This window comes from Nymphaea colorata, chromosome 12 (assembly GCF_008831285.2).
Source record: "Nymphaea colorata isolate Beijing-Zhang1983 chromosome 12, ASM883128v2, whole genome shotgun sequence".
NCBI classification, from domain to species: Eukaryota; Viridiplantae; Streptophyta; class Magnoliopsida; order Nymphaeales; family Nymphaeaceae; genus Nymphaea; species Nymphaea colorata.
In genome coordinates this window covers 20109875-20131742 of record NC_045149.1, presented here as the reverse complement: position 1 = coordinate 20131742, position 21868 = coordinate 20109875, and the positions used below count along the sequence as shown (strand labels likewise).

Here is a 21868-nt window from a genome sequence, read left to right as displayed (position 1 = left end):
TTTGACCTTAAATTCATGGATCTAAGATCTTAAAACATCACTTTATCATTCTAATAAGAGAAGATCAATTTCTTTGATTGCATGATAAACTCTCTTGAAAAGCATCGGCCTATATGTGAACGAGGTACCCTACCAACTCAGAAAAAGCTTGTGTGGAAGATATTTTATCCTATTATTATTTCTTCTCGAACTCTACTCACTTTATAAACGAGTGGAGCACGAGCGGCCGCACTCTGTGCGGCCCTACGCACACGGGCGTGAATATATAAAAGGTAAAATGGTCATCTTCTTCAGTCAATAAGCTAATCTAAATCAAAGACACTAAGAGTGCAGTAAGTTCATACAACGTAAGCCTAACTACCCCTTTAATTAAAGAACTGAAGTGAGGGGGGGAAAAGAAGCATTAACGCCATTAAGTCGTCATCATCATCCTCCATAACCAATGATTTTCAGTCAATCAGTCTAATCCAATGACCAAGGACATGTTGGTAGCCCCATTAAAGAAGATCTTGAATGGGTCAATTGGTCGTCCTTAATTCCAAAGACGAGATTAGTGTTTCTGAGTTCTCCACAAGTTTTCCTGTCATTAAGTCCGAAGACCCTGAGTTTCTTTCTTCCTCCCTTCCTTTTTTATGTGTTCTTTTCCGAGATTGACGGGATGGGTTTCCATTGAATCGGACAGATTAATTCACCTTTACAGATCTAGAAGTTTATCGTCCCTAGCAAGGAGAACTTGTCAAAGTTTTTATGTATCTAAATATCTCTGTCGAACTTGAGAATCTTAAAACTGGCAGTTTCTGATTCCATTTCGATCTGCCTTCTGCTGATCAGACTGTATCTCTCATGGCATCTCAATGGGGACGCTCCAACGAGATCCTGTAGTTGCTAGAGAAAATTCTCCATGATTCAGGGGTCATGCTACCCATTCTCTGCTCCATCTCCCTCTGCATATCGATACAACCCATCATCATATTCATGGCATCATAATTTTTTTCTACATAACCGATAAAGCATTTCTCATTCTACAAGGACAGGTACTTTTATCTGCCCTGCTTCTGAAGACATGTATATCTTTGAATCGACATCCAGTTTAAAAAGATAGGCGAAAATTTTTCTGTACAATGGAATGCCTGATTTAATTGAGTCCTGAATTTGCAGATCTCGAAATTCTGAACTCATATTTGTCATTCAGAATTCAGAACTTAGTAACTTACATGGGCTAATGGAAAAGGAAAAGCAATTACTATGGAACAAATCTACTTGGAAAAACAAAAATCCTGTGGAACAAAAAAACTGAAATTTTGTCCGAGTTTAAGCATAATGGCAGTAGGTTCTTGTCTGACAATTCTTACTCCATATTTAGACATTGTGAAGCATGAAGAACTTTGGTCCACAGATGAATCATGAAATTATCTATTAGGGGAAAGCTGAGCCATTGGGCAAGTACATCACCTCATGACGAGGTCAGCAAGACCAACTGCTACACCATGCAAAATTTGCAGCAATGGCACAGATATTTCGGAAACATGAAAAAGAGAAAGGCGTTTGGGCCAATCAAAGTATGAAATAGTTGGTGGCATTGAGGCTCAGCACACAAAGAATATGATGGCAAGTGAAGAAGTAAGATTCAAAGGCTGAAGAGGAGCCGTCCAAAAGGTTTTGTATTATGAATTAATAATTGGCAACCAACTCTTCCCCGTGTTGAGAGAGACGGCTTGACTGTGTGAATACGGTTTAAGATATGGACCCACTTTCTGTAGAATTTTGATCACTTCAGACAGGCACCTTCAACTTTCGGTTGGTTCATATTGGAAGCATCTCCCTATATAGATCAGCAGTGGCTGCTCTTATTGCTCATGGCTCTCTCTCTCTCCCCCCCTCTAGCTTAGTTCTCTCTCTCTCTCTCTGTCTGTTCAGTTATTTTGGAACCCAAAATTTCTTTTTCAAGCTGGAGTTTCAGACTTTTTCTTCTTTAGATAAGCTTATTCAACCACCCAAGTTCAAAGTTTTAGACTGATCTGGGTAAAGTTGAAGCTCTTGTAGTTTAGGTTGGCAGTTGTCGTTTTACGTAAACAATTTTCCGTCTAGGTAGATCAAATTTCCTTTTTTTTTTCCTACTAAAATTTGAGTGTTTTTTGGTGCAACTGCAATAAGAAAGAGGGTACTCAAATCTCAAGTTTTTTGCTGGATTTGTGTTGCCTATTGCGTTGCCCAGAATTACTCAGATTGTGAAACTCACACATCTTTTTAGTTAGTAGAAGTCCTTCAAGGGGTCCTTGCTCTGAGTGAGCTAAGAGAAAGTTTATTTGTTGGCTTACGTTGATATAAAAGGCCCCTGTCAAACGGAGCCTTTACTGATTCTGCATTTTGTTGATTCGAGGAATTCCTATCTGCATATCCGAGGAAGTTTGGTCCTGCATTTGGTTCCAGTTCCTGTAGAACTGAGCATTTAGAATCATACATACCACAGGACTGAGAATGGGACCAACGGCACTGCCGCCTGGTTTTAGATTCCATCCAACTGATGAAGAATTGGTGGGATATTACTTGAAGAGGAAAGTGGATGGGCTCAAGTTGGAGCTTGAAGTCATTCCAGAGGTTGAATTGTACAAATTTGATCCATGGCAGTTACCAGGTATGCTTCTCCTTAAATTTTCTTGAAGCCGTGACATTGATATCAGATGTATTTTCATGCATATACATACGCACACACACACACACATTCATTCTGTCAAAAGATTATTACATTGTGAATTTAACGGCCATCCTTTCATTTTGAAAGTAGCATGCCGTGTAAGCTTTACTTATCAAAATTCAGTATTAAAACCAGCAGCAGATATTTGCAACCTTAGAATATGTATCTAATATTTCTTACTGTTCGATAAACCAAGTTTGGATAATGAATAATGTAGACCAATTTTACCAAAATTCTGCTGCATATTTTTTTACTACTTTTCAAGCTTCTAGTAGCTTGCGGACTCAGAGTTTCTCCTATGATAACATGGACTCCCATTGTTGTCTCAGTTAGTGCTGGAGATGAACTGCCATTTTCTTCTGTGCTATCTCAGTTTCAGATTTCAAACACTCTTCTTTTCAAAATTCCAGTTCTGCACTTGAGGATATCCCCCATTACTTGAGATCTTATTCTTCTTTCGGTGTTACAGACAAATCTTTCCTTCCAAAGCGAGATCTGGAGTGGTTCTTCTTCTGTCCTCGTGACAGGAAGTATCCAAATGGCTCACGTACGAATAGAGCTACCAAATCAGGTTATTGGAAAGCCACTGGAAAAGATCGTCACATACCGTGCCATGGTTCTGTTACAGGCTTGAAGAAAACCTTGGTTTTCTATCTTGGAAGAGCCCCTCTGGGAGATCGTACTGATTGGGTAATGCATGAATATCGTCTTTACGACGCTTCAACTCAAGGGTCTTCAATTGTGGAGGTATACTTCTTAAAACTTAGCATCCACTCTCGAATACTACTTGTATCTTGCACTCGAATACTACTTGTATCTTGCACATTAGAGATACGAACTGAATTGCCGTCCTGTGTGTGTAATTGAATAGCAATGTTGGGTGTGGATCATTCTTTAAGGATTGAATGATTGGCGTTTATCTGCAATACAATTGAATGACGAAATCTTTTTCACCAGAGCCCTTTTGCCCTCTGCCGGATTGTCAAGAGAAATGAAGGCCAAAAGACTGGTGATCAACTTGCCGATGCCAGAAAGAAGAGAAGCATGGCTTCTGTAATGAATGATTCTAACCCCGTTAGAATAACATCTGGAGAACGGAGACTGTTTTCATTGGAGAAATCTCAGGACATGCATTCTCATAAAGGAAGTTGTGATACAAGTCCCAGAGCATCAACCCTGCATATATCTGAGATGGGAGTTGACCTCGAGACATTTGGAACTCCTAAAACACATAACGTCTCGAGAGATCTTTCACGCAACACGTCAAAGGTGCAAAACTTATGTTTTCTTTTGTTGCACATAAACACAAAAGCACGCACATACAAAGGCAAGAAAATGTCTTTGAGAACTGGAGTCAGACAAACAATTGAGATGAGCATTACAGTTTACACTTATTGGCGTTTCAGTTTTTGACGGTTCAACTTCCGCATGCAGGTACATGACTCATTGAAAGATCAATGTATCAAAAATTCGGTGAACATGTGGCAACCCGCTGATACAATGGGTTTTCCAATTTTTCCATCTGAAAGGGACTACACTTTGGAAAATGAATCGAGTAACCTTGATCTGGGTGCATATTATAGTCAGGGTGAACTTATGACACCATGTTCTGGTGAATTTACCAGTCCGCAGATGTTTGAATATGATGGCTTTCTGTACCAGACGCTTGAGATCCATGAGCACCACAGGGATCTGTCATCTCAATTCATGGGTATATGATCTTGTGGCCTGTTTCTGTTTTTGAATTATGTTAGCATCTTCATTCATACGGATACCTTACTTTTGATCTGCTTTATGCAGTCACTCCATCAATTTGCAGAGAAGCCAGTCTTGATGGGAATTTTGGGGAATCTTGCAGTTTGTGGCTTCAAGAAGATAGCATTGCAGTTGTTTGAAGTTTATGTCGATGCAAGATCTTGAGAGTCCAAGTTTATTTCTGTTCTACTAATCATGCAAAATGAGGTCTCCTCGCAATCTGCTTTTAGAGGTTGTTTTGGAGAAAGCAACTTAGTTGCCCATCCATGACTAACATCATGGACTAGCCCAATGATCCGTACAATCAGTCTTAAATAAAACCCTTTAGTGTCACGCCATCAGGAATCAGTTTATATATTATGTTTGGTTGCATCTAAATGTACTATGAGATCTTATGATGTATGAATTCCATTACTTGCCTGTGCTTATTTCTTCTGCCCCACAAGCAGATTGCCCAATTGATGCACCTTTACCCTTGGTTTACAGTTTAGCTCGAATTTGGATTTTTCAATCTTATTTGGTTCCAGAGAGGACGTGCGTTACTCTTGAGAACAAGCTATAAACCTTTTAAATGAATGTCTCCTACTCCCAATGCATGGGTGTGCACAAATGTGGAATGATTTGAGGTAATGAAGCAGGATATCATGGAGCCCTTTGTAGAATGGCAGGCAGAAGGAATCATAAGAAACATGTGCCTTTAGCTAGTGTTAGCTTCTGACAAGAGAACAAATTTACCCCTTTCCATTGCAGAATCTGGTTAAAGTAGCTCACATGGTCCATAAAGCACAAATTCGGGAATTCATTCCAAAAACTACCTTTCTGCAACTATGTCAGATTCTCTATGTAGACGTCCACCAGATCACACCATTACTCTGCCACTGCATGCACATGTGCGCCTTACAGATTGTACACAGAAAAGAAACTGCTGATAATGCAAACCATAGAAGTTAAGCTAAGAGCATGCCTCTTCTTTGATTCATTTAGCACATTCAAAATAGACATCAAAATAAGTTAAATAACTAACTTCATGCATTTTGCTAATTTGAAACAAACGGTAAATAACTAATTTCTTGTGAAGGATGTTTTTTGCCCTCACTTTTTCTTTTTTGCGGCTGATAATTAGAACAGAAAATGATTAATAATCCACAAGCTTCTGTATTTGCCACCATTATATGCAGTGAGAAGCATCTCCGTCTTACTGCACCATGGTTCTGATCTGAATCCAGTTCTTCTCAGAGCCTTCACTATTCTTCTCTCATCTGTGTCTCCTCGTATTACCACCTTTTTACTTCTTAGTTCGACCTCCACCATCTTCACACCTGCAACAGACTCCATTATAAACAGAGCAGCATTGACCACACACATGGATATGGCACAAAACTTATGTGGATGTTTGTGGGCTTGTGCACCAAATATAACAAGTGACCTTGTTCAAGTTTGAAGCAGTTAAAATTTTCAACATGCTTCTCATGATTCAACTAGCATCAGCACGGCGAGATGGCAACCCAGTTGATAAAGCAAGTTCAAAATATGAACTAGAATAACTAGCCTACGACAAAACTTGCCAATTTTCAAATTGGACTACTTGGACGAATAGAACAGATTTTTTTCTCTGTATTCTGCAGATTAGCTGGGAAATGGTTGCCAATTTACAGATTAGAGTTAGCTAAAGCAAAACGTGTTTGCTGTTCTCTTTTTCTTCTGAATGCTGGACACGAAGTTCCATCGGTGAAAGAGCAGACGCAGGCACAGAATGTTTGTACATTCAAGCAAAGAAAGGACGTCATAAGCGCAAGAGTACCTCTTAGTTTGGACAGACATCTTCTAATTCTTTTCTCGCTGTGAATGCCATACATCTCTACCTTGAGCTCCACGGTCTGCAGCAGAAAGAAACGGTTAAACCTCTCCACAGGAAGCAGATCGAGTTATGTAAATAACCGAGCTTACCTCCATGGGAAGCTTCAAACTGAAGAAGGAACATGCACGAAGATGTTTTACACGGAAATTTCTCTGGACACCTGTGGTTGTGCCGGTTCTGAATGTATGTATACCTGTCAAAAGTCATTGACAGAACTGCCCTCAACCACAGCTGCCAATTTACCCTTCTATATTCACAAGTATGCAACTCCATTTCATTGAAAGGAATCGACATGTTAAGATTTTCTAGAAAATCAGTATATGGGACCATTGCGTAAATAATTGACAGCTTGGTTGTTCGAAGTAATAAAGTGGCTTTTCTTTTGTCAATTTCAGATGTCAGCTAATATTTTATTTTTGAATTACTTACATAGTTTAACCTTTTCAGAAGCACCTCCAAACTTAGCATGTAATGCAATTGTGAGTTCTTTCGATCTTGAAGTTAGTATTATTATGGTGCCCTCCCAAAAAGGTCCAACTCCAATCCATAAAGGGAGTTCAGTGCTTTCCAAATGTACTTTCAGAAAAGTACTCTTTATGAAGGTAAATTTTATTATTCAGTATTCCCATGGGAGTTGATCTTTCTAAGTTGCGTGGTTTGCTCAAGTTGAAAGTTTAGGGGTATTCAGCAAGCGAAAGACCTTACATATATCACTTAAGACCTCTCAGAGTTGGCAGTCATCTAAAGATCATCCATTTTCATTTACTTTTGCCATTGAAAGACTTGGGAAAGGGCTACTCGCGATACTAACGGGTGTGATCTTGATGTTCAAGAACCAAAGAAGTGTAATTTTTAATGCAAAATCGTCATTTTGTAAACATTATTAAACCAATATTATAAACTTTCCGTGACTCGTAAATTCTATTTGTACATAAAATGTCATTACATTCCTTTGATTCAGGAACTGTAGAAAAACTTCAGACTCGCGATTGAATCCACACCTAGACTGCAATACACTCGGTTCCCCGCAACGCTTTTCAATTTTGTTATTAAACAATTTTTGTCGTAGATAGGAGATGGTGTCACCCGCGAAAGGAAAGGGGACGGTCAGGCCTAAGTAATTTCCGGCACCGGCCAAAAGGTTACGGCTCTCCTCTTTTCACGTTGATGCTCCGCGGGCGCCAAACTCAAAAGGGTGTCTGCCCTGCAAGGGCAAGAAACTTCCTAACAGAGAAAAGCGTAGCACGGGGCTCCTTACTCTGACATTTTGAGGCTGCCACTCTTCAAAAATCAGGATTCTCTGACGTTTGGTACTTTGTTTTTGGGATGCCAGCGGCCGTATTCTCCCGAAGAGTGGGCAATCTCGTTAAGGATGCAGGAAGAAGAACGGAAACAGGATGGTTCACGCCTCACATGGAGGCGGCTTCCAGAGCTATCCTCGATCGCATACCATTGGTGGATTGCGTGATAGAGGTCAGAGATGCAAGGGTATGTCAGAAAACCTCTAAAAGTTCTCCGTCTCAGTGACCAGCCTCCTTCTTTATTGTTACCCTCAACGGGGAGAATTTTGCTTCTTTTCTATGTTCCAGCAATTGGGTTCTCTCTTTTATCTAGATGGGTTCTTTTCTTTAGTGGTTCTGTTGCTCTCTCTCTCTCTCTCTCTCTCTCTCTCTCTCTCTCTCTCTCTGAGGAGGAGGAGGAGGAGGAGTTATGGTTTTGCACATGGTTCTTTCTGTCAAAATATTGAGGAGGTAAGGTGGACACCCCGTAGTGTGGTATTGGAAATTGGCAGTAGATATGGGTTGAATATGGGGATAGGCTTAATGGCGGCCTTCTTTCCTACTGCACTCAAACTCGTCTTTTGATTTCCTTGCTTGCTATTAAAATATTACTCCACCTTTCCGTCTAGTTGTTATCCAAAGCCTTCCATTGCGTGCACCAGCATTGCTACTTGTGACTTCAACTCCTGACCTCCTTAACTGTTTCTCCATCTACCTCCCCATAGTTTCCTACATCCTCGTATGTCATGACGTGCCACCGCAGACTTCTTCTTTGCTCGTAGTAGCACGACCAGTCCCATCTTCCCTCTTAGGTTTCGGAAGGTAGGAATGCCAAATAATAGACTACCAACACCATCTCCATAATTGTGATGATTCGCTTCCCGATACACTAGGCTATTTCTATTGCCTCGATGATGATTCGCTTCTACCTCTGTCCTATCACCGAAGCCTGTTGCCACTTCTTGCTCTTCTGCTTCCTCCACCAGTTAACCTCTTGCACCCTTTTCCGATTCCCATGTCCTCAGCTGTTCCTTCGGATGACCACTCGGTCTGTCTCCTCCAGAAATTCAACGACAACGGGTTTTACACGTGTTCTTGGTCTCAGCTCATTGTACGTTCTGATCAACTCTATGGGGTACACCTTGGAATAAAAGGTTACTGCCTATGCTCTGCTGCAACTTCATTTTCTGTTTCAGCATGCACCATCTTTGATAAGGGAGGCTGAATCAGATGAACTGCTGCTTTCACAGCCTTTGTCTCTAGAAGACTAGCTTACAGCTTGCATATACCAGGCTCGATCAGTTATGATAACCAATCCTCAAGAGTTTCTTCTCTTATACATCATTATTGTATTTCTCCATTAGAAAAACAAAAAAGTTCGAAGGCCATTTCCTTAAACGAAGCAACTATGTCCTGCCAATTCATTATTGTATCAAATTGAATTTGCACGCCTACTCCTTTTGCATGTCAAGTGATGTTTTGGCGTCCAAAGATATTTGAATGCAATTTTGTACAATAATAAGGTAAATGTCCTTCTAATGCAACTACGGAAGTTTGGCTCTATAAAATATGGGCGACAGAAGTTCTCCTTTATTAATATTGATAGCAAGGAAAACTACCAAGCTTTTTTAATATAACACCTCAAAAGTTTAGTCCCATATCTAAGATCGTGAAGAGTTTTGGGGAACTTATAAAGGAAGTTGTTCAGTGGTTGGTTATCTTGATTTTTACCCTTTTTTGAGCTCAAACCAAAACTGCTAAGGGGCAGATTGGGATCCGTCAATCGGGTTGTTGAAGTGGTATCAAACCAATTCAACACTCACATTTGGGATCTCGCATGTGCGGACACATGTACCTTAAGGGAGGTAGATTGTAACACCCTAAAAAGTTTAGTCTCATATCTAAGATTGTAAAAAGTGGGGTTGTTAAGTGTTTGGTTGTCTTAGTTCCTAGCTCTTTTAGAGGAATAATTTAAAGCTGCTAGGGGGCAGGTTGAGATCCGTTGGACCAACAGCCTGAGTCTGGTGCGGGATTAGGCCAGATTGTGACATTGGATCTGTTAGAAACTTAGACATGCTGATATATGAGGTCCGTGTTTATCATGTCCCTCATTGCAAAACTCCCCGCCCCTTCCTTTTCTGCAGGACAATCTCCTTGTTTCTATGGTTTGTGGTAGAGGAGGTATACCTCAGTTCAGCTCTGGACCTCCTTCTGCTTGGATGGTTTAAGCCAGTACAACTAGCCAGGTGTACAGAAACCTTGGAAAACATAAATAAAGAAACCTTGAATAAGTGCATAACACATTTGAAAACATTTTACAGCATTTCATGTTCTACTAGATTGGCTAAAAGAAGAGATAGTTGTATTGTTATTTGATGACATGACATCCACATTCTGTCTTTGTTTAATTAGCTTGACATCAGAATATGTCATGTTGGGCTTTTTTATTTTGTTACTTCAATATGTGACTCATCCATGAAAATGGAAATGTACAAACAACCAAAGGTGTGTGTTCCCACTCAACAGTGGAGGTCCAAATGGAGATTATGTGACCATTATCTCAAAACAGTTTGTATCTTTTCCAAGCCATGGTTGACTTATTGGATGAGATATCCACCTTTCTTCTTCACTTGATTATTTCATAAAAATGCTGACTTCCTCAAAGTTTTTTCCCCTCCAGTTACAAAATTGTATTCTGAAAGTTGAGAATCTACTGAATTACTGGTCCTCAACTTTCCCTTTTCTGCAGATACCTGTATCATCAGCTTATCCACAGATCGAACGTGCTTCAACTGTCTCCAAGCGTTTGATAGTTTTAAACAAAATGGACCTATCAGATCACCAGCAGACGCAGGTGCTGTAAGTTCTGTGTGATAAGGTTAATGTCTGTGATATGTCATGAGTTCATCTAGCAGTTGAAGTAGCAGACTAGTTTTGATAAAATATGTCTATTTGCAGGAATGGGTGAAATATTTTGAGGAACAGCAACTTCAGTGTTGTCCTGTCAATTCCCACAACAAGGAATGCATTAAGAAGGTGTAGTCTGTTTTCTTCTTGTTTTTTCTATTTCTCTATTTTGCTTTTGTTTAGACACTCGATATCCTGTGGTCCTTTCGCCTTCATAACATTTTACACATTTGGCATTAATTCTCATCAATAGTTCCTAAAAGCAGACCTTGTGACAAGTTTTTTTCTCAATGAGCATAATCCACGGTTGCTTGCTGTAGATTAATATGCCAAGTACAGATATGCTACCAATGGAATGTGGAGATGTGTTGCAAATGTAATCCAGTTCTACAACCATTCTACCTGCTAGGCAGGTTAGCTGCAATGGTAGTTACAGTCTCTTAAGCAGAACTGAATTTAAGATGTTCAACCTGGCTCCATGGGAATTCTTTATGATGTTAACTGCTGATGTGTGCTGGACCTCTCAGTGAGAGTGGTGGGCCGTTTGCTAATTCCATTCAGAAACATCAATTCCTTTTCTGCCAGCCTAGAGTAAGCATCGCACTAGTAATAGCGTTTGTTTGGCATGTGAGATGTCTTTTTATTTGTTGTTGTCTTTCCAAAATAAGGTTAATTTACCTATACAAAACTCAAAGAAAACTAGATCTGTTTAGCCTTGGCATATGAAAGAAATGTACTTCTTTTGAGCAATCATTTCAGTTCATCCTGATCTTCTTCAAAATATACATGCTCTGCTGTGATTGCTGGCAGCATTTTTCATGATGCCTTAAAATCAGCAGTGCATTGCAAACTTAAATTATTACCCCACACTGAGATCAAGTAAGCATGTTCCAATGGTTTCCACTATTATATGTTGCTAACATCAAATAATATGTTAGGAGGAACTTCTCTCTCTCTCTCTCTTTTCTTTATTAAAGACTGCCCTTGTCAGCTTAGAAGGTTCTGATAGTTGCTTGGTTGGGATGCTCTGATAGTTGATTTAGTTTTAGTGCGTCATTTTCAAATCATTGTAGAAAAGCTGCTGACAGATGCTTACTTCGTAACAGTTTTTGCAACTACTGCGAGCTCAAATGAGAGAGTTAAAAGTTGGCTTTCCGGATTCCACTTCAACCATCATGCTAATTGGTATTCCAAATATTGGGAAATCTGCCTTAATCAACTCCTTGCATCAAATTGGTCGTGTCAGTGCTTTAGGTATAAACAGGAATCGATAACATTCTTGCTTGTTACTTTGATGTATTTGATACTCAAAAATTTGTACATCTATTGAGCGTGGTAGTCTTAGTAGTACATACTGCATAAAAGACATCGTGATTTTAGTATCTGCAATCAAGAAAGAAAACTTAATCTTTACTATGAAGTGCAGTTGTTAAATCCTTCGGCTTCAAAAATAATCTATTTAAGGCTCTGATGCAACATGTGGAGGCTAAACCATGAGTTTTATGTGTTCTAGATACAGTCTCTCCATAAAAATTCCGATATGCATGCCGAATATAGTCTTGACCTATGTCACATAGGTACGGGTACGGGTGCGGGTACGGGTACCGGTGCTGGTACTGGTACGGACCATTTTCAAAAAATTTGGGTGCGGGGGTACGGCCGTACACATACGCAGACATATATATATATATATGTCAAAAAATTTCAAAATGAATAATATATTCACAAAATAGAGTATGGAAGTAATTAACATACAAATATATCAGCTTTCTTGATTCTTCGTCGCATCATCAAGATTAGAAGGAGCAACAGGTCATGCTTTTAAGATGTATTGACATTGCTTTGGTTATGGCTCACACTATTATCGAAGAGTCAAGTTATAGAGAAGGAATGGATTTTTGAAACATTGTATGGAAGATTTTAAATGAAAAGTTGTGAGGAACTATGTACAAGAAAGGTTTAGAGTGAAAAAGGAAACAAGAAAAGAGGGGGATTTTTAATTTTCAACTCAAAACTGGACAACTTTGGACTTGGTCAAAGTTGACCGAGTCCAAAAATGGACAAAAATGACCCCGGGTACGTTGACCGTACCCATACTGCGTTGACCGCACTAGGGCCGTACCCGTACCATACGGGTACTCCTCCTTAAGAGGAGTACCCGTGTGACATAGGTCTTGACATATTGATGCAGAAAAGATATGGAAATGGCCTAGCCAGCTGACTCTGTTTACATCACCTTTTTTGTGTTTTTTTTTTCTTCTTGATCAGCAAGATGGGCTTAAGTAGACTCCGTCAGTTATATCACAATAGTCAATGGCAATCTTCTGTAAAGGAAGCTTTGGACAGAACTATGGCATACAGTTCTCAAGACCTAAGATGTATGTGATGCTCTGTAGTACATATGAACCACATTCCTTTACACTAGGCCCCTCATATCTGGTTTTCTACTTAAGGTTGTAGGCCTCAACTTGTTGGATCCAAAAACTGGTACTATTAAGACGTCTGCATCAATGTGCATTCTGAAGAGCTAGATAAAGGATAGCCTGAGTCCCGTTGACAGGGCTGTTCAGAATGTGAATGTTAAGGGGAAACCTGGAACATGCTAACTTTATGTTTTATAATTTTAAAGTGGCTGTCTTCTCTTGCTTTTTCTAATATTTATCTGTTTGCGTATAATTTTGTAGAGAAAGGAAAACTGAAGCATGCAATTGTGAGTTCATTGCCTGGGGAGACAAAAGATATTAGCAGCTTTAAAGTAAGTATAAGCACCTGTGTGTGTGTGTGCGTGTATGTACGCGTGCATATGCTGTTAATGGTAGTATTTTTCTCCACCTCTTAATGAATATATCTCTCTCCATGGTGAATATATTTGTCTATGTGGAGAAACAATAACTTGATATTTAGTGAAGTATAGAACAAGCACATTCTGCCATGTTAAAAGCTGTAGTTAACAAATTGCCTTTTTTTTGGCTTATAGAATTCTTGAATCTTGAAAATAAGCAGCACAATAAGTTGACTTTTTGCAATGCTAAAGAATGAGAAACTAGTATTTCGTGGATGGGGAAAAAAAGGAACCGGTAACCTGCTGGTTGTTGGGTGTTGAGATAACGTTGGAAAACTTATATTAACACCAGTGAGAATGTTCTTGAGATTTTATGATTGTTATGGTTTACTTTATGTGTGCTTGCGTTTGTAAATCTGCACACTCGATTTGGTTTCTGTGTAGCTGTCAAAAATAAGAAGAGAGCGAGTTTCATTTGTTATGCAGGAAATATGGTTCTCGTCGTATTCCTGCTACAACTGGAAGTTCTATAAAGAACTTGCTGGTTTTCTCCTGAAGTCAGGAAGAAATCCTGAATTTCCTGTTATCCTTAGTTTCCTTGGTTGTAAAGAAGGGTATATTCTCTGCAGATTGCAAGTCATCCAAATATCTATATTTTGGATACTCCTGGCATTTTGGCTCCTGAAATTCCTGATTCTGAAACCGGCTCAAAGCTCGCTATAACAGGTTCTGCTTTTGTATTGGTGGATAACAGAAAATGCTGTTTTTTTGCAGTAAAAAATATAACTGTTCATTTAGTAATGGACCTGACTTCAGTTCCTCTTTTTATGGAATGCAGGAGCTATCAAGGACCATTTAATTGGGGAATATGAGCTTGCACAGTATCTTCTGGCCATATTTAACACATCTGATGCGTACAAAGTTTGGGACACAAAAGGTACTAAGTTATCGAATTACCAGAATGAGAAGAATTCGGAAGAACAAGAGCCAGAAAGCAGAAGGAAGCAGTTCCCAAGTGATCATACACAGGTACAATGTAACGATTCTTCATTCATTCAGATGAACTTCCTCTTAGAAAGTTGTAGTGAAGCTTGGTACAGTTTTCTTGTTCCCTCTCCCCTGTCTCTGAAATGACCCATGTTCAGGACCTTTTTACCACTATCCGTTAACACCATTAGTTTCCTAATGCATGGAAACTAGCTTTCTGCACAGACTGCTTTAGGATGCTAAGCATGTCCTACCTGTATATTTATGTGTGTCTATGTGTGCGTACATATTTCGTGCACACACCAACAACAGTACCAAAGATAGTATTTCTTCTGACCTTGTGATGATGGTACAGGATTTCATTGTGAAGGATGTTCGCCACATGCTTGTTCAGCAAATTTCATCTTTTAATGGGGACCTTGCAAGCGAAGATGATATGGTTGGTCTGATAGAAGCTCAGCTCAGAGCTTTACATGAAGCTTTTAGAGTGCCAGTAGATTCTGGCAAGGAAGGATTAAACAGGGTTGCTACAAAATTGCTAAATTTGTACCGAACTGGCAGGCTTGGCCATTTGACATTAGAATCTCCTCCGAGGGACTGCTGTAACAGGATGAACAGTATAAAGCTAGACGACTAAAAGCTTGTCGATCTGTCTGCTTATCCTTTATGCTCCAACTACATAAAGTCCCACATTTGCGTCACCATATCGACACTAAGTTTGATTCTGCTTTCTCTGAGTTTGAAGCCTTAGACCTATTGGGATGTGGAACATAGTAGGCACTTAGCAAGTCAATATTAATACTGACAGACGATAATAGTTTTTTTCTAATATAAGTTTGCAATTTGAGGACTGCAAAAGACTAGTACTTCATCAAGAGTTGCTTTGGATTCTTCTCCAAACAGAGACTCCTTTCCATCCTCCCTTTTAGCGTAGGACAGCCCGAGTCGAGACTTGGCCTGTCGAAGGTCACCTACTCCAGAACTGGCATCTGGTCCTGTGAAAACCCCCATTACTGGGGTTAGTGGAGGTCCAATCAGGAGACCATCTGCGCCAAACTGAGGTCCTCCCCTTGCATAATCAAATAGGGCTGCCCCACTTCCTCCAACTTTAGGAAGTATGATTGGGTCAGCATACGCGTCACCCTTCCAATAGAAAAGAAATGCATCAAACGTGTCATAGTAATCGTCTGTGCTTCTGTAACCTTCAGGGTTGAATCCACCAAACTTGAAGGAGTTGTCAGTGTAGCCTATGATCACGCAAGGCCCCTTGAAATCACAATTTTTATGAAATGAGGTTGCACTAAAGCCATCAATGGATGCCTTGTAGCAGCACTTGAGCTCCCTACCTGTATGTCATAAACATGTTCAGAGAGGTTTTGACGAGCACTCATGTTCAGAATATGGTGGTGAAAGCACCTGAATCCTGTTAGTCGGACATTGCATGCTTCAACGTTAGAAAATGTATCTTTCTCCTAGTGAAAAGTATTCAGTACCACAGATTCACAGCACGTTTCATTCTTTTCATTCTTGGCCAATGAATTGAAGAGCTGACTTTTACCTGCTAAGAAGGTTTTCGAAAGCAGGGTTGGAGGGAAAGGAAGGTCAGCATCATGATATTTGTGGTCTTGCTTGGGCTCCTTGCTTTTGCTTCTGTTCCAGTCAAATAATCTCCAAGGACTGTTCCATCCGGAGCTTACACTGCAGGTGCAGGCCATCAAGAAACAAGGAACGACCACAAACCTTGTGTTTTCAGAAGCTAAATGGTAGTTGATCAATGGACACTTTTGTCGAGTGCAGCTTTCCAATGGAAAAAAGAATGGCAGATGTCAGATGTTTTTCAGTCTGATTATGAAGAACAGGCGCCCAGCGAGCTGTACAATTTTATTTTGCGAGTCCTTTTGGCGATTGTAGGTTGGTTCTGCGTTTGTGATGCACAAGCAACCCTTATCTTATGTATCCAATGGTTTGATGCCAAGTGTTCCATATGTCACAAGAGACAAATTACGTTTCGTATTTTCGGAATTTAAGTTGTCAAGCGCTACCGGAGTTTTCTATTCAAACTTGTTTCACAAAAAACAAACCACGTTTCGCCGGAGTTTTCCATTCAAACTTGTTTTACAGAAGACAAACTACGTTTCGGATTTTTAGAATTTAATTTAAGTTGGCAAGTGCGACCACAGTTTTCTATTCAAAGACAAACTATTTTTGGTTGGTATTTTAAAATTTAAGTTTATAAATGTGATATTCAAGTTGAAAGATCATACCACTTATGTCCACTTAAGCCTACCACGTATGTTTACTTAAGGCAGTCAAATAAACATTACAAAAAAAATATGGTATAAAATGAAACCATAAGAAAGTGTTTTAAGTGAAACTTCAAAACCCGATTTTGGGTTTTGCATTCAAAACTAAGTTCATAGAGTGCTTGAATGCCATCAAAATCAGGTTCGAAGAAAACTTAATTTTAAACTCAATTTTGACAAAACTTGATTTTGTAAAAAAGAGTGAAAAACCAAATCTCCTTTAGATTATTAAAGATGTGTTACCAAACGAAAAGACAAAATTATAGAATTTTTAAAACTCATTAAACAGGAGTTTTTACAAAACTAAGTTAGGGAAGGCTGCCATCCAAACGCCCTCTAAAACTCAACACAAACAATTTATAAACAGAAAACTAGAGTTCATTTCCTAGATCATCTAACTGAAACCGCCTCGTTACTCGGCGGAGTCGCCAACTCCGTGGCTACTGAGCTTGCCTCGGCTGCGACCACCATCCCCATTGATGACGACCTTGGACTTGGTTTCCTCATTGGCGACGAATTCCTGGAAATGGGCGGACCTGCCAAGCTCCTCCACCTCCTCCATCACGTGCTCGAGCCGCGCCACCGCCTCCACGAGCAGTGACGCAAACGCGGCGAAGGGCAGCGCCTCTGAGAACTCGAGGCTCGTCATGAAGATCTTGCTCAGCGTCGGCCGCAGCATCCTCCGCTGGTCGGAGTCCTTTGACCACGACCTCACCCTCTTGACCCTCCATTCGTCTATCTTCAGGAATGGAAGCGATACATTGGCGGCGGCGGCACCTTGGCAGTGAGACGAGCGCTGGTGGCTCAAACGCAGGGGAACACCTCCATCTTCGGCATTCAGGAAGAGCCTGGGCTGGGACTTCAGGGTGGAGTTGAGGCTCTGTAGCGCGGAGTGTAGGCGGTCCGAGAGGTCATTATACGGCCGATGACAGCGGTTTTTTATCCCGTCGGCGAGGTCAGCGAGGACTTCGGAGATTTCCTCGCTAACTTTGGTGCATTGGGGCTTGAAGAGTGCCCGGAGGAACAACGGCGTCTGGAGTGGAAGAAAACCACCATCAAGTTTTAGTTCATGCAAAGATTTAGATTAATTATGCCAGTAAAAGATCGAGAGTTTATATGCACGAAGAACTATAAACTACGGTGGTTGACTTTACAGTGGAAGGTTGAGATCAGAGTTGGAGGAGGTGAAGTGGGTACCTGGATTTCAGACTCAAGGCAGCCATGCAAAGCGACGGCAGTGTACGCGAGGTAACGGAGGGCAGCTCCAAGCTGCACATACTGCTGCCATGGACACCTGTAGCAGTGCCTTGGCTCCCAACTTGCGAACCGAGCCTACATGAGAGACGATGATAAATTCTTTACAGAGGATCTGCCCACTTAGGGGCCACCAATCTTTTATGAAAGTTTCAGCAGAGAGTTTGCCGCTCATTTTTTACTAAATTCTAAGGAAAAAGATCAGCGGACAATGGCAGAAAATGTCATGCCTCCCATAGTTTAGGTTGCCTAAAGTTTCACGCAACTTGGTCAAAGTACCACACCTTGTGATAATGAAGCGTACAGTTGACAATGAAACTTATTCCAAAATTCTCAAGAAATTTGTGGAGATTCTATCCATCTTTGAAGATGCAGTCCATCCTTTACCAACTTAATTTGTCACCTACATTTATGTCTATTTTACTTATGAAGGTGCGAAATCATGAAGGAACAAATGTTAAGAGTTATAAGGAATTGTAAGAACTTTCATGGGATGAGCGGAAAGTAATGTCGCTATTTGTTTCCAAGAGGAGTCGCCTCATTGTTACCCAATTGCAGACTTTTGGAAATTTATCGTATACGTTAGGTCTTCAAAAGCAGCGGCCCTATCATACCCACTGTAGAAGGCTAGGCTTTTGGAAATTTATCTTATCCAACGTTAATCACGTAAACTCTTTCTCTAATATAAGTTCTTTTTTTCAATAAAAGAGACTATGTTCCTGTCCAACTAGCTAATAATAGCGATAGACATGAACATCACGAAGAAGAAGATTTACAATTCTCATACGAACCGGATTCAAATAAGGTGAATCAAGGAGTTATACGTGCAATCCAGATGCTGATAGGCATGAAAGTGGCAAGGAAGAATCTTCGGAGGGGTCTTAGGATATCTGTAATCCATGATTTTGGGTGCCATATATATTCGTGGTTCTATCTATATATTTGTCAGCTGTTGCCATAAGATCATAAGAAAAATACAAGTTACCTAAGGTGGTTATTCTTCGATGTAATAGGTTTCTTTTGAAAGTGAACCACCTTCATCTCCTTTGGCTATGATTGTCGTTTTGTCTCTGAGTTATAGAATCTTTCACATTTCTTGAATACCTACCATACACCTCCCGAAGAAACAAGTTTTGTATTTTTTAACTAAGAAAAGCCTTCATCTGAGCAAAGGCGAGGATAAACTAGGATATATATCAGGAGCTATGTGCGTGGGAGACTAGCTACTAGCTAGATAGATGACTTAATTATAGCAGTTGTGTTTCGGCAAGAGGAAATATTAGCAATTAAACTAATCATGTGAGAATGTACGTTATTTTAAAACAGTGATTTGCTATTTTCATGCCTATGTCCGGATCAAGAAATTAGAGTAAACAAAGAAATAGCTGTAAAATGGAAGGAATAAGAGAAAAGGTTACCAGTGACTCGTCAGTAGATTTAGAGTCCAGAACTTCTCGGTATCCATTGTAGATGGGATCTTCTGACGACTCGGCGCCTACCACTTTGTTATCAGGGTCTTGAAAATATTCATGCACACATGCTGCAAATTCAACACAAGATTGTCACTAATTCACCGAAATGATAATCAACCATATTGTCATTGTTGAAACAACGAATTTGAACAATGTAATGTGACATTGTACTTTCATCGAAAGTTTCTTTGTTTAGTCCTACAATTTGGAGTTTATATATTTCGCGTATATGTTCCATGCATGTATATATATGTTTGTGGCGCATCTCCTATTATACACATCATCTCTAATATCTCAACCCTCCCACTCTGTTGCGGCGTTGCCTGAAGCTTTGCTGTGGTGGTATTTATCCACAGAAGACTTGGTAGTCAGATTCGTCCTCGTCTTCATAAATATTAATTATTAGCTCTTGCCTATGTAGAGTGTTCTTTCTTGTATGTATACGACATACACAGACGATCGTTTTGTATGATATCCAATGAATCATGCCACCATCTCTAATAAAACCAAATGAAATAGATGATGCTAATCATGGATATTCTTCCTCTAACAGTGAGAAACTACCAAGTTGTTAGGACGTATCAAACACCAAAGCATGCATGGTCGTCGTGTTGTGCTTCTTGTCCTTGAAAGCAAGTGATGCAAGACCTTGGAGTTGAGAGGTGAAGAATTCCATTCTCCTGTGTATCTATTGGCACACACTCGTGTGACTGCATGCCTACGGGACCTGCCTATTTAGAGAAAAGGAGAGACATAGAGAGAGAGAGAGAGAGAGAGAAGGTGAAAACGGAATCGCAGGAAATATTGGAGCAATACCTTGGATTGATTTTGCAAGAGCTTGAAATTTGGAGACAGTGGTATCATGGAGATCTTGGCCAGCCCATATTGGGAAAACTAGCAGACTCATCAAGAGGCAAAGGCCGCAGCCTATTGCCATAGCACAGACACGCTTTTGTGCTATAAACAGAACGTCGTGGATACGATAGCTGGATATGGTGATGAGATTGAATGTCAAGAGGAAGATGACTACACCATAGTCATAGTTCTTCTTTATCCATGGGAAGAATCTGAGATAAGTAGAAGCAGCTCCTGCATACCAAAATTATATCGAATCCATAAGCATAAGAAAAAGAGAGGAATGAATCAAATTAAACATTTTAAGTAAGAGCTGCTTGGCACATGAAGTATTTACGGGTTAGAATTAGATTGCTAAGTGCCTAGTTCTGTTTTTACCTACAAGGAAGACAGAGATTCCAATGAAGATTGCATGACCAACTTTTCCTGCTTTCCCAGCCATCAATTCCACAAAGAAGGCCAGCGATCCAGCTAACAATGTTCCCAATCCTCTGTTCAGTCCCTTGGATAATGTGGCACCTGCATTTCATGAACCAACAGGCACTTATTGATACGAAATTTCACCATTCCTTCATAAAGCCTGCAACCTGACTATGGAGTTGGGTAAGATAAGATAAGAAGGCAACCTGGCTATGACAGAAGCATCACCTTGAAGCGAGCGCAATGAAAGCTCACCTGCAGTAAATTCCAGCACCACGACCACAGTAATGGCCGCCCAGATGGCATTGTCGCCAACCCCCTTGAACAGAGGCTCCAAAAGATACAAGAAAGAGACGAGTGTTAGTGCCAGACCAACTTTCAGTGAGTGAATCGCCCTTCTTGGATCTTCTTTGCCAACTAGCCAAACCATTTCCCCTGTAGCAGCTCCCCATTTCTTCAGTCCCTGGCTCGACCTCTGCAATGTCATGGCCACTGCTGCTCCCCACCTGAAAAGCATTTCTCCGGCCTGCATGTCCTCCAACTGAAAACCTCTCGGGCGTCTTCTTAACTTGGCACGCAAGCTTTCCCTCGAGAAACCTTTCTTCCCTTGCTCCTTTCCTCTATATAAGGAGCGAAAAGCTCTTCCAGATGTAGTATGTAACTTGCCTACTTAATCAAAACCAAACCGATTATTTCACTGTTTCATGCACCAAGAACACGTGTACATGCATGTCTAGTCTTCACGAAATCGTCTTAATATTTTTGTTCTATGTGATCGTATCTTCCCTTTCGGAGTAAAATAACTTGGTATTGAAGATTAGAACAATAATGCATCACATGAATATGAATTAATGGCCCCTGCACAAACAAACACCATTGATGGCTTGTTGTCGCAGATCATCAAGACACTCAAAACACATCATGTTTGGAATCCGTCTTATAACAGGAAAATCTATACATATATAATGACCAATCGACGCATGACCATCCAAAAAATGAAGATCAGGGTTCCTAATTCCTCATGGCACATTTTAAGGGATTTGTGGCTGTCACCGTCAACGCTTGACAGCCATAGTAATTTTTTTGTTCTCTTTTTGGTGGATGGTGTATTTTGTTCACCAGCTTTCTCCACAAGCGGCCATTTCTGTGAACATCTGTATCGAATCAGTGATTATAAGCAGCTCTAAGCGAAGGCGAAGGCGAAGGCAGAACGGAAGAAAGGGAGGAACTGGAATGAGAATTCGGACTTCGGTCACTGGCCTCCTCGCTAGTGCAAAACTCAAAATTAGGAGCGTCGTAA

The 21868-nt window shown here is 40.4% G+C and overlaps 5 protein-coding genes across 11 annotated transcripts; 2 read left to right on the top strand and 3 right to left on the bottom strand.

Moving 5' to 3' along the window:
- Positions 1–1872: 1872 nt before the first annotated feature.
- LOC116266015 (NAC domain-containing protein 96-like) lies at positions 1873–4878 on the top strand. The gene is made up of 5 exons (XM_031647059.2): positions 1873–2635; positions 3165–3442; positions 3653–3964; positions 4130–4406; positions 4496–4878. The coding sequence occupies exons 1-5, from the start codon at positions 2479–2481 to the stop codon at positions 4588–4590; spliced, it is 1119 nt and encodes a 372-aa protein (XP_031502919.1). The 5' UTR covers positions 1873–2478; the 3' UTR covers positions 4591–4878.
- A 338-nt stretch (positions 4879–5216) lies between these two features.
- On the bottom strand, positions 5217–6525 carry LOC116266284 (heavy metal-associated isoprenylated plant protein 28-like). Of its 4 annotated transcripts, none has more exons than XM_031647431.2 (4): positions 6398–6525; positions 6252–6327; positions 5547–5769; positions 5217–5328 (listed from the first exon to the last, which is right to left on the bottom strand). In XM_031647431.2, the coding sequence occupies exons 1-3, from the start codon at positions 6401–6403 to the stop codon at positions 5570–5572; spliced, it is 282 nt and encodes a 93-aa protein (XP_031503291.1). In that variant the 5' UTR covers positions 6404–6525; the 3' UTR covers positions 5217–5328; positions 5547–5569. The 4 variants fall into 4 exon arrangements, with proteins under 4 accessions (XP_031503291.1, XP_031503292.1, XP_049936947.1 ...); XM_031647432.2 differs by having other exon boundaries at positions 5225–5322; XM_050080990.1 differs by lacking the exon at positions 5217–5328 and adding an exon at positions 5330–5372.
- Positions 6526–7261: 736 nt separating this feature from the next.
- Positions 7262–14903, top strand: LOC116266073 (DAR GTPase 2, mitochondrial). Of its 4 annotated transcripts, none has more exons than XM_031647152.2 (9): positions 7262–7449; positions 7642–7796; positions 10338–10447; positions 10547–10624; positions 11602–11749; positions 13180–13250; positions 13907–14003; positions 14116–14306; positions 14620–14903. In XM_031647152.2, the coding sequence occupies exons 2-9, from the start codon at positions 7706–7708 to the stop codon at positions 14899–14901; spliced, it is 1068 nt and encodes a 355-aa protein (XP_031503012.1). In that variant the 5' UTR covers positions 7262–7449; positions 7642–7705; the 3' UTR covers positions 14902–14903. The 4 variants fall into 4 exon arrangements, with proteins under 4 accessions (XP_031503012.1, XP_049936919.1, XP_031503013.1 ...); XM_031647153.2 differs by having other exon boundaries at positions 7264–7449; positions 10338–10442; XM_050080962.1 differs by having other exon boundaries at positions 7262–7796.
- A 150-nt stretch (positions 14904–15053) lies between these two features.
- LOC116266074 (uncharacterized) lies at positions 15054–16162 on the bottom strand. The gene is made up of 2 exons (XM_031647154.2): positions 15823–16162; positions 15054–15610 (listed from the first exon to the last, which is right to left on the bottom strand). The coding sequence occupies exons 1-2, from the start codon at positions 15977–15979 to the stop codon at positions 15090–15092; spliced, it is 678 nt and encodes a 225-aa protein (XP_031503014.1). The 5' UTR covers positions 15980–16162; the 3' UTR covers positions 15054–15089.
- Positions 16163–16892: 730 nt separating this feature from the next.
- Positions 16893–21052, bottom strand: LOC116266143 (aluminum-activated malate transporter 12-like). The gene is made up of 6 exons (XM_031647248.2): positions 20824–21052; positions 20527–20667; positions 20110–20382; positions 19240–19361; positions 17765–17899; positions 16893–17600 (listed from the first exon to the last, which is right to left on the bottom strand). The coding sequence occupies exons 1-6, from the start codon at positions 20996–20998 to the stop codon at positions 16980–16982; spliced, it is 1467 nt and encodes a 488-aa protein (XP_031503108.1). The 5' UTR covers positions 20999–21052; the 3' UTR covers positions 16893–16979.
- Between the last annotated feature and the right edge of the window lie 816 nt (positions 21053–21868).

Bases quoted from the DNA above. Each gene is read 5' to 3' on its own strand.
- LOC116266015 (XM_031647059.2), top strand. From the start codon at position 2,479: ATGGGACCAACGGCACTGCCGCCTGGTTTTAGATTCCATCCAACTGAT. The intron at 2,636-3,164 runs GTATGCTTCTCC...TCGGTGTTACAG, and splicing joins TGATCCATGGCAGTTACCAG to ACAAATCTTTCCTTCCAAAG. The intron at 3,965-4,129 runs GTGCAAAACTTA...TTCCGCATGCAG, and splicing joins TTTCACGCAACACGTCAAAG to GTACATGACTCATTGAAAGA.
- LOC116266284 (XM_031647431.2), bottom strand. The intron at 5,770-6,251 runs GTACTCTTGCGC...AGTCTGTTGCAG, and splicing joins ATGTCTGTCCAAACTAAGAG to GTGTGAAGATGGTGGAGGTC.
- LOC116266073 (XM_031647150.2), top strand. From the start codon at position 7,635: ATGCCAGCGGCCGTATTCTCCCGAAGAGTGGGCAATCTCGTTAAGGAT. The intron at 11,750-13,179 runs GTATAAACAGGA...ATAATTTTGTAG, and splicing joins TGGTCGTGTCAGTGCTTTAG to AGAAAGGAAAACTGAAGCAT. The intron at 14,307-14,619 runs GTACAATGTAAC...ATGATGGTACAG, and splicing joins TCCCAAGTGATCATACACAG to GATTTCATTGTGAAGGATGT.
- LOC116266074 (XM_031647154.2), bottom strand. From the start codon at position 15,979: ATGGCCTGCACCTGCAGTGTAAGCTCCGGATGGAACAGTCCTTGGAGA. The intron at 15,611-15,822 runs GTAAAAGTCAGC...TATGACATACAG, and splicing joins TTCGAAAACCTTCTTAGCAG to GTAGGGAGCTCAAGTGCTGC.
- LOC116266143 (XM_031647248.2), bottom strand. From the start codon at position 20,998: ATGGTTTGGCTAGTTGGCAAAGAAGATCCAAGAAGGGCGATTCACTCA. The intron at 20,383-20,526 runs GTAAAAACAGAA...TTTGGTATGCAG, and splicing joins AATCTCTGTCTTCCTTGTAG to GAGCTGCTTCTACTTATCTC. The intron at 17,900-19,239 runs GTAACCTTTTCT...TCTCTCATGTAG, and splicing joins AATCTACTGACGAGTCACTG to GCTCGGTTCGCAAGTTGGGA.